The following is a 10,498-nucleotide window of genomic DNA, read 5'->3' as shown; positions in this document are numbered from 1 at the left end:
TAGACTAGAGTTTCTGTGTAGCCTGCAGACGCTTTGGAACTACGATGAGGCCAGGGGGAGGGAGGGGGGAGGGCGTGGGCGCCCTCACAGGTTCAGTTAAACGGGAGAAATGTAGTGCTTTCCTTCACTTCCGAGGGCTGATGCCCGTCCGACATAAGCATATTAATCCTGGGCTCCACAATAGAAAAAAAAAGAAGAAAAAAAGAAAAAGACTACGCGAGGATGGTGGCAGCTTAAACGCCTTGATTGATTCAATAAACGTTATTGCATTAAACGTCTCTTTTTTTTTTCAAAAAGGCCCCGGGTCCACCTTTTCACTCCATCTTCAACAGCATAGAATCTAGGCCAGATTCCATGATGTAGGATAAAAGCGAATTATGGTGAGGACTGTACATCCTAGGTCGAAGGTGAAATGAGCACCAGCTCCTGAGCACACTCAGAGTGCACTTCTGGAGCCCTTGGTCGCTTGACTGACAGGGCCACCTTGGAGGATGTTTGAGAATAGTACACTTTCTGTTTTTTTTTTTTGCAGCTAGAAGTCATAGAGGTGCAGTTTGAATTAGCCCACCTTATCACTAAGAGGACCAAGTAAATTCCAGAAGTGCAGGTTCCAAATTTAATTAACTTTCTTGATTTAGAACATCACGTACACATCAATTGTGAGGCAGATCTCGCTAACGCAAATATGTTAACATCGTATCTTTTCAAGCGGCTACATTATTCCGGTGATGATGATGATTTATTGGCTTCCCCTTTGAAACGAGGCGGGGACAAATCGTCACTTAGCCTGCTTGCGACGCTTGTGGTTCACATGAGGTCCCTAAATAAAACAAGTTTTACTTGTTTTATCTAGGGACCTTAGGTTCACAAGCGTCGACGTGCCACTTCTCAGTCATTTTAACTTATGTGAAATGGTAATATATGTTAGTAATCCGTGTCAAAAGAAGCAATAAACTATGCTCATTGCTTTAAGCGAAATTATGTTCTCTTTCCAGTGTCTCCAATTTCCACCTCACAATGTTACAATGTTCATATTCATAATCGCTGTTAATTCTGTGGAGCGCTTTTTTCATGTAAATATGAATAGTAAAGATGACAATGAAGCTCTATCTTAACGCTGAGAAATTAGTAGGCATATTGTATGTATAGGAGTGGGAAAAGAAGAGAGATCCTACGTAGGATAATAACCATTGTGGAAGTTACAAGGAAAATTATTTAGCTCTGGTCGCAAACGAGCATGCCGTAAATTGGATGCATGTTACATCAGACAAGTCTGGTAATGTATTCCGTGAGACTTCATAATCTGCCAAACTGGGCGGATTATTAGAAAACCCAGAAAACCCAGAAAACAATTTGTGGACTGCGTGTAGGGACGACGCTGTGTATGCAATTCCTTTGACACGTGGCAAGAAAATATGAAGGCGCCAGACCGGGCACTGCCTTAATGAGCGGCTACGAGAGCACAAAAATAATGTCTGCAGATGTGTGTCCGGGCACATCGAAAGTCCAGTAAAAGACTGCGGGTGTAAACTTACGTTTTAAGACTGTAAGGCATTGTTTTTAGCCAAGCCAAGCTATGTTTCCGAACGCGAGACGACGCTTTTGCAAATTATACGCAGTTCAGCGTTCTTACGCTTAGCCACAAGTAGGCTTTTAATTGCGGAAGCATGACAGTTTTGTACCTCACAAGGAGACCGCGGAACTCGGGCTACTTTCTCGCAAGCTTGCGCGCGTACGAAATCACTTACTTGCGTCGCCACGCGATGAAGGACGCCACAGGTCACCCCAGTGCCTGCCGTTCCACTCGTTGCCGCGGAAGCAGCGCCGCTTGTTAGCGCAATGTTAGCTCGTAATGCGCTTAGAATAAAAGGCAAACGCCGATACAATACGAAGACTGCGATTGCAAACAATAAGTGTGGTGCACTTTATAACAGCCGACTTATGTACAGTAATCCGAGTGCATCCATCTCTAGTACCGAGGTTTCACCGCAAGTTGGCGCGACATATCATCTTTCGCAACCTAGTGTGTCAATTTAAAATTATAATTCCTGCTTAAATTTTGAACAGTGCGGTAGGCTATCACTATCAGTCATAGTCTTATTTTTCCACCTCGTGAAACGTTCTGGGCGGTTGGCAGTCTCTTTAGCAAGACTACATTTTGTTTTTAGTGATGCCACCCGTGTTCTTGTCTTGGTGTTCGCTCTAACGCTACGCAATGACACCGTGTCATTCCCCCGCACCCTCATTCTCTATAAGTTTCAAATTTTTATTGTGCCACTTTACCTCCATTATTCAAAACTACAGGGATATTAAACGCGCTGAAAATGAATGAATGAATGAATGAATGAATGAATGAATGAATGAATAAATGAATGAATGAATGAATGAATGAATGAATGGCAACTCTGGAATATGCAGGCTTTGCTTTCGGCCAAGCTGATACAAGGTCCACTGGGAGAGAAACGGTACCCGCCATTTATTGAAGGCGCCATCTTTTGGCTGGAGGTGGTGGAAGTCAGCTTTATTCCAGTGTACGCCGTCGTGTTCATCCTGTGCACAGGACTGGTGAGCGTTCGCGAGCAACTGAGGGGACACTGCCACATTACCGGGGTTCCAGTCATGCGTGACAAGCTCCTGTTCTCGAATATTTATGAAAATGATTAATTCCGCTAAGAACGTGTCCGCCTTGGGATGCTTGAAAAGGCTGTGCGTAAAGCTTGTAAAAAAGCGAGTGAGGGGGGGGGGGAGGGGGCCCGCTTGAGAGGCTGCTCAATAAATTCCGCAAGCGTGGCCTCCGAGGTCGGGGTGGAACACGCAGGTTCTTCGATCTCTGAGGCCACGATGTAAGGCACGAAAATTTGTAGACTTCCTGTGACAATGAAGGGGAAGCTACTGGGGCGGAACATTTGAACGCGCGTTGCTGCGTCATTACGGCAGCGTATGGCAGCGCTTATGGTTTCTTATAACAGATAACTCGACACAGCTCACACGTGCGATGGTTTCACATTGATATACATTGCAGACCTGTAGCTCCCGTAGTGCATTGTGATAAGGGGGGGGGGGTCTAATAATTCAAATTAAATGTTAAATTAAATTTAAGGCAAAGGCACCAACAAAGAGAAAAACATGGCAACTAAGGATACAATTGGATGATGAAACGTTAGGAAACGGTAAAGACAGAGCAGAAAGTACGAAAGCGTACTAGAGTGAAACAGTGTAACAAAGTACCAGGTTCACACCATAGTATCGATGTCGTCTAAGAAGTTAGGCATGCATACCGTCCCAGGTCATTGTAATAATGAATTGTGTTGGGAGAAAAGGATTACTTGAGAACATTAATGCGACAGTTGTATTCTCTCCCTTATGTATATTGTCTTTTCAATCGTATACGTAATGCGGAGGTAGAAGAAACATTTATCGATACTGGTGTGATCATTGTAACTGTAAAAAAATTGAGGACAACATTTTCCAGCAAAATTTTTCCTGGATTTCAGAACTGACAAAAATGTCTAAATTACCGCTTACATGTCTTGTACGTTTATGTACTCCTTTAATGTTGACGTGAAGGGATTCCAAGCAACACAGGAGTCATCCTTAATCGGTCGTATATTGGTAAATAAACACTTCTCGAACGAGGCGAGGGGCGTTTTTGGAGTTCCTTTAGAAAGCGTAGCAGGCGGCAGGCCTTTTCTGTAATTGCCTCTATGTGAACTCTCCAAACAAGGTTAGATATGAAAGTAATACGCAAGTATTCTACCCTGTCGACTTTTATTGCTAACTTGTTGTTGAGAAAGTACGATTCATCAAGTACTTTTCTTCTTGTTTGTGAAATGAATGTGATAACATTTCTGTGCGTTTATATACAGGGTGTCCCACGTAATTTGAGCCAAGCATTAAAAACATGCAAATGCCACGTAGCTGGACAGAACTAAGGTAATGTTGCTTGCCGTCGCTTGGAGATACATTATTTCTTTTCATTCCGCCTAATTCGATAATTAGTCTTAACTAACTAATCAACTTCTCAAATATTATAATTAGATTAGAAGTGTCAATGAGAAAATGGTAGAGAGACACGAAAAACTCCCGATGCAGCTCTCTGTTCCTCGATACGTGCTACGTAAAAGTGTTTTACCGAGCGTGAAAGAAGCCCGCGAGTGCACGCAAAGTGCCTCGAGCGGCCAGTCGCGCGGCAATTTTGCATCTATCTGCGTGCTTCTTCCACGCTCGGAAAAAAAAACACTTTTATGTAGCACGTATCGAGCAACAGAAAGCACTGTCGGGAATTTTTCACGTTGCTCTACAGACGAAATGGAAATGTCCACTAGGTGGACACTTACAGAACAGCCACCTCGTAATATCTGCTTGCACAACAATCATGGCTGCTTAAGCCATAATCGGCATGACTGATGAAAAATACTAGAAGAGAGCATGACCACAGTGCATCCGGCCTCTGCACACCAACTTCCGCGGGCCATATTGTTTGCGTCACGCCTTCTCCCTTCCTTCAGAAGAACTTTATTGAAGCTAGTTCTAAGGCGGGAGTGTCAAATGGCACATTAAGTGAAAAAGCCGGCGGCGTCTGTAACAGCGAAATTTCCCATTGGCTGCGAAGCCACGTCACGACCGCGCGAGGAGCGCTCGTGACGCTGGCTTTCGTTGTGAATGCTTTCGCATTCGCAGCTACTAAGAACTGCTCAGGTGCCCTCGAATTTTTTTCGTACAAAACTTGCTTCACGGTAGTTAATAGCCTCAGTTAGCCTCGATTCCGAGTTAGTTCCAGCCTGAGGCTTCCCTCGTTTGATCCACCGTTGGTCACTTGAACATGTGCCGAGTCACTGGGCCCTTTTGTGTGTGTGTGTGTGCGTCAGAGCCTGCGTGACTGCCTGGTCCCCCTACCCACGTGGACGCCCGTAAACTGGGAGCTGTCCATGCTGTACCGGCAGCATCTTGTCGTCGAAGGAATGGACTCACGTCAGCTGGAGAAAAAGGAAACAGTATCGCCGAGTGCAGCAGCCTCGCCCGCTGCTTCGCCTAGTCGTGTAAGGACACGATCAAGTAGTTGGCTGTTTGTGAGGACTAGTTCGGTGTCGCTCTGTAGCAGGGCTTACGCAAGACGATGACGTAGCCAACCAGGGTGCATAAACTTGCACTCACCGTTGTTGCCAGTAAAAGCGTGTAAATGTTTACGCTCCTCTCAAATTCATGAAATCGTCCCCGCCCTTACTTTTTTTATGTCTGACTTCTGAGACATTCATTAGCGAGGAATCTTGCAAATACGAAGTTAATAGACAGAGTGACAGATGTATGAATTAGAGAAAACAGGTGTAGCAGATGTTCTAGTTCAGATGAAGATGAAGAAACAGAATTGGGCCGGCCCTGCATGCAATGCACAGAGTTGACATCTGGTGTTCTATAAGAGATCCAGAGTCAGTGCCTATATGTAAGGGAAGTGCATTCCAGGATGGCAGAGAACTAGGTGGTGCGAAATAATGAAGAAATTTGCAGGCGTAGAATTAAGTCAACCGACGCAAGATAGAGGGGTAAATGGTGATTGCCAGGAGCGGCCATCGATCTGCAGGCAAGATAAATAATGGTCATGATGAACATCTGCAGGCAGACAGGACTGGTGGATGTATTTCAGGTCTAATGTACGAACTTTTTACCAATTTTATAGGTACATTCTTACTTGCCTTCTTCAGTGTCTCTTTTATAGGTCAACTGCAAAGAAATTTTGGACCACTCTGTAAGCACAGTTTCGTATAGCACAGATGTAAAGCCGCCTCCGAGCAAACTTCTATGTTTTAAATATGAGTGTACGTCTAATAAAAAGTTGCAGAAATAGATATTTTCGATGCCAATACAACAATAACATTATAAACACACGTCGTAATTACCGCTCGCCAGAAACGGCGCACGAACCATAACGTTGAGAACCAGCGCGGCACGTCGTCATGACGTCCGAGGTTAGGCAGCATTCGCAGCGCGCTGAAGATCTCGATGGTGACGTGCTCGGATGTGCGTCACATCCGCTAACGAACAACCGCACGGGACATGTGTTTAGGTGCGTTTAAAATACCTCAATAAGAAAATTAGACCGTTACCTGGACCGGAGCTTTCGCAAGTTTGCCAATTTCGCCAAAATGAAATTTGGTTGCCACTATATACATAGTATGCACGTGACGTCACATCCGCTGCTGTCGTCTGCTTCCGCTACCTTCCGCCATCTTGGGCAACCTTATCAACAGGCGCGCGCATAGGCCTATAGGTTCCCCAACATGGCGCCGCTGTAAACCGGAAGTCGAGGAGTATCCTTGAATGATGTACGTGCATACTACGTATAGTTGGCGCTTAAAATGAGTACATCGAAAAGCATACCGCACGTGAACGCGAACTTGTTCCCGAGAGTGTGTCCTGCAATTGCTTTCGTCGACTGCACCGGCAGCCTCTTTCACCGCTGTCCGAGTCATCGTCGTCGTCAAGCGGTCAACTGGGGACGCACCTGATCCTGACCAGCGAGGCGAAGATCAGCCCGGCGACCAGCGACTGGCGCTACGACAGCTCGGACGAGGGCAAGACACAGCCGCCGGTGAAGTGGCGCTCTCCTCCCGATAAGGTCAGAGATGAGCCTGCTTCAAACTTTTTATGGTCGTTAACCCTTATGGGAGAACTGAAGAAAAATACTGTGCGTTGCATTAATAGGAGCGCCAAGTGTATATTCCAGCTAAGCCGTTGGCTGATTTCTGCTAAAATTTCGCACGGAGATGGCATTCTGCACGATGCCACACAACAAGTGGCAGCATGGCGGGCGAGTGAGCGATTGTCTTCTACCACGTGCGTCACGACAATCCTGGAAAACGAAACAGAAACTGGCTCATAGAAAAGCTATTATTGGTCAATTATTTCGGGTCCTCTGAGGCTCACCAGTATTTTTTTTATATTTTCCAAGTGGAGTACTTTCAGTTACCGGATGAAATAAAGAGGTAAAACATGTGGCTTTCATAACAGCTCGAAAGTTTGCTGTGCCTGTCCGCCCTTTCCGATAGAGGAAAAAGAGAGAAAAAGGGAAGTTGACCGTGGGTTTCCACGATAGGGGAGGGAGGAGGAGGGGGGGAAGCTAGGGCGTGCTGGAAAAGGGGGTCGTGGGGAAACCAGTTACTGTATATAATAAGCGGGCCTCTTTTCGTCGATTCTCTCCAGTTATTTGTTGCTTTTTATCACAAATCGTGCCGACCTCTGCGTTAACGCCAGCGCGGTGGCGTCAGCAGCGTGTGAGCCAATGACTAAAGACAAGAACAACACTGAACTTGGCACAGCGGTGCGCACGCAAACGCCCTCAAAGTCGTGGTTGCTTTGTTGCTCCATCCGCTTTAAATCGCAACGTCTCTGGAAGGTGGATGTTACCTACGGGTTTCCCTGAGTACGGTTTTCCTTTCGCATTCCATTAAGATGTGCGGAGTTGTCTCCCGATCTTCGCTACAGCGGAAGCATGCCTCGTCTTGTTGCGCATATTTGCTCCGGCATGTTCTCATCCTTAGGCAACCAGCTCTAGCCTCAAATGGCAAGGTACAGTCCTTTGTGTTATCGTACAGATTTCTTTTGCTTTCCTGCCGTTCTTTTAAAGTTTCATGGCCTTTTTCTTTGCGAATTTTTATGTTAAATTTTGAGCACTCAGGCCTCTTTATTGCCGCATCTGGATGAGCCTGGACTGCGCTTTCTTTCTTGCCGAGCTCATTCCTAACAACGTCTCTGATGTACCTGATGTACCTCTGATGTACCGTCTCTGATGTAGCGTGTCGTCTCCTTGAAAGGTGTTACAGTCTTCATCCCTCTTAGCCGCTTGCGAATTTTTGGCCGGTGAGCTCTGATATGGTTCCGGAATCTCTTTGGCGAGCCTTTGCGAATTTCGCTCATCCAAAGCTTACTTTCACATTTAAATTTAAGCGCAGCCGGCGACTGCAGCGACGTCGCACGGAAGGGACGAGACGAACAACGCCGCCGCGTATCGGCGTCTTGAAAATCAGGCCCGTTTAGGCTATCCTAGAACTCTCTGATCAGACTTAGTGTAGAGGTAAGCCCTATAGTATTTTCGCTACTCAATGCTCGGTGGAAGAACGTAGCGCACTAAAATAAAAATACCAGCAAGCAAAGGCACCAGGCGGGCACATGAAATTACTATTAAGCACCGAAGGTCCATGGGGCGGTCAAAGCTAAAACCAATGTTGAAGACTGCCGAGGCTCGAGCTTATCAGCAGTTGCGTTCCCATGCAAGATCTGCTGTCCGTCAGCTATTTCTCTTTCACCGCATCTTTCACATTTCTGTAGGCCTACTTCAACACGATCTACGTTTTCACTCGCCGCGGTGACTGTGGTCGCGTTTTGCCGCTGATAACGAGGTTGCGGATTCAGTGCCCAGCAGCGGTGACAGCTTTCCGATGAAAGCAAATGCAAATGCGATCGTAGATTGTATTGGGCGAACGTTGGAGAACCATCGATGCTTAACAATTAATGTAGAGCCCTCCGCTGCGGCGTCTTTCGTAGTCCGTGTGTTTGGTTGCAAAATAAATAAATAAATAAATAAATAAATAAATAAATAAATAAATGAATAAATAAATAAATAAATAAATAAATAAATAAATAAATAAATAAATAAATCAAAGTTCTCTTCGTTCTTATCCATGGCCGCGGGATGGTTTAAGTACCCACAGTGCTGCGAGGCAGCTATTCAGTGGTCGCGGCTTCACTTTATTATTTGTTTCTCCCGATAGTATGCTCATATCCTTATTAATTGGTCAGTCGATCACTTAGTCACTCGGTCAAACAATTAGTCAGTTATTAAATGACTCAATAATTCATTTGGTTGGTCGGTCGGTCGGTCGGACAGGTGGCTTAAGTCAGTCGACATGGTCAAGTGACGTCAGTCAGTCAGGCCAGGTGAAGCCGGTCATTCGGTCACTTAATTTCTCTCCACCACGCAGGTCGTGCAACGTTCCGGCACCTTCCACAAGTCGCTAAGCCTGAGCGCCGTCTGGCGTGCGGTCAAGTCCGGCGCCGCCTCGCCAAAGCCGGCGCGCACAAAGGGGCCAGCGCTAGCTCGCACTTCCTCTCCGCCGCACGTAGCGCACTTCGAGAGAGACACGTCGGCAGCCCTGGCGAAGTTGCCGCTCGTTCCTAGGGGCGACGCGGGAGCCACGGCCCCGGCTGCGTCTCCTTCACGAGCTGTGGCAGCCGATGGCGCGACCCGCGTGGATAGCGAACTGCTTGAAGAACTGCCGGTCGACTCCTGCGTTCTGGACCGCGCCGGTAATGCGGCGGCAATTCCCCAGAAGATGCAGTCACCTCCGCAAGTACCCTCGTCGTGTCGACTGTTACCCGATGCCGCTGGACCCTCTGCTGTGGATACACACGGATCAGCACCTGGACATCAGCTGGCCATTGAGGAGGAGCATCTGCCGGCGCCGATCGTTGCGGAACTTTCCGCTGTCCCGACGGCTCGGCAAGTCTTGAAGCGTGGCCGTGTTGGCCCTTTCTACGTTTTCGCACGAGAGTCCCCAATATTTGGGGTTATGCCCTTTGGAACAGCTTGTTAAATTTGGCGGGCAAAAATGGCGGCACACGTTACAACAGCCTATAAATATACACGGTGTTCCACGTAACGTGAACCATAGGCGTATCTAACCGGTGGGCAGGGAGGCATTCACTCCCCCCCCTCCCCCACTCCCACCACTCTCAGAAGTGGGGTGGAGGGTGGCAAGTCACATAACTTGATACCTAGGCATAACTACCGTGTGGGCAGGGGGGGGGGGAGGTAATTTGCTTCTCTGCCCACCCAGCTGACATGCCTGTAACTCAAGCTACTTGAAACACCCCGTATAGAAGTCTCCAGTGGGCACCAGTTTTGTTGCAGGGCTAGAATGTCTGATAAACAAATTTTGCTGCTAATCTGTGCAACAAGAAAGCTACACACATGAGCTCGACGCACGAGGCACATTTGTTATAACATCAAGAACATGCACCTATAATAAGCTACGGGACAAAATACAATTTTTTTTCATGGCTAACTTAGCTGCCTAAAAATGATTGGGATCATGAACACTCCGGTGCCACTGCGCGGATATAAGGGTCTTGTACTAATGACATATTGCTGGGCTGGTTGGTGCGACATTTCGAGCAAAGGGAAGAGCAAAGCTAGTTCGCGGGACGTATTCTCGGACGATCAGTTTTGGGGATATTTTTGCGGGATTTCGCATGATTAGGGCCGGACGCAGCGGCGTCTGCGATCGACGCCATTCTCTGCACTGTGCCAAGCACGCTGTATTAGCGAAGTTGCAGTAATGTTTCTGCCTGTGGACGGAGACGCGTTTGGTACTTTGCTCACGCGAATTCTCGCGAAAGATGGAATGGAAGCTGAACCAAGTTGTAGTCGGTGACAGACCGATCTCCGTATTCTGAAATGCATCTCAACATGCTTGAATTGATCTAAATGACGCCTGGCATGTAC

At 47.0% G+C, this 10,498-nt stretch overlaps 1 protein-coding gene across 1 annotated transcript in view; it reads left to right on the top strand.

Moving 5' to 3' along the window:
- The window catches only part of LOC142590826 (uncharacterized), a 9,768-nt gene extending 181 nt beyond the window's left edge, over positions 1 to 9,587 (top strand). The window contains exons 2-4 of the mRNA XM_075703229.1: positions 2,419 to 2,565; positions 6,443 to 6,613; positions 8,976 to 9,587. Of these exons, the coding sequence (XP_075559344.1) occupies positions 2,419 to 2,565; positions 6,443 to 6,613; positions 8,976 to 9,587 (930 nt within the window). The remainder of the gene's footprint in view (positions 1 to 2,418; positions 2,566 to 6,442; positions 6,614 to 8,975) is intronic.
- The last annotated feature ends 911 nt before the right edge of the window (positions 9,588 to 10,498 follow it).

Source organism: Dermacentor variabilis, chromosome 8 (assembly GCF_050947875.1).
Source record: "Dermacentor variabilis isolate Ectoservices chromosome 8, ASM5094787v1, whole genome shotgun sequence".
Taxonomy (NCBI): domain Eukaryota; kingdom Metazoa; phylum Arthropoda; class Arachnida; order Ixodida; family Ixodidae; genus Dermacentor; species Dermacentor variabilis.
The sequence above is the reverse complement of the archived record's forward strand: the minus strand, read 5'-3'. Positions and strand labels throughout refer to the sequence as shown.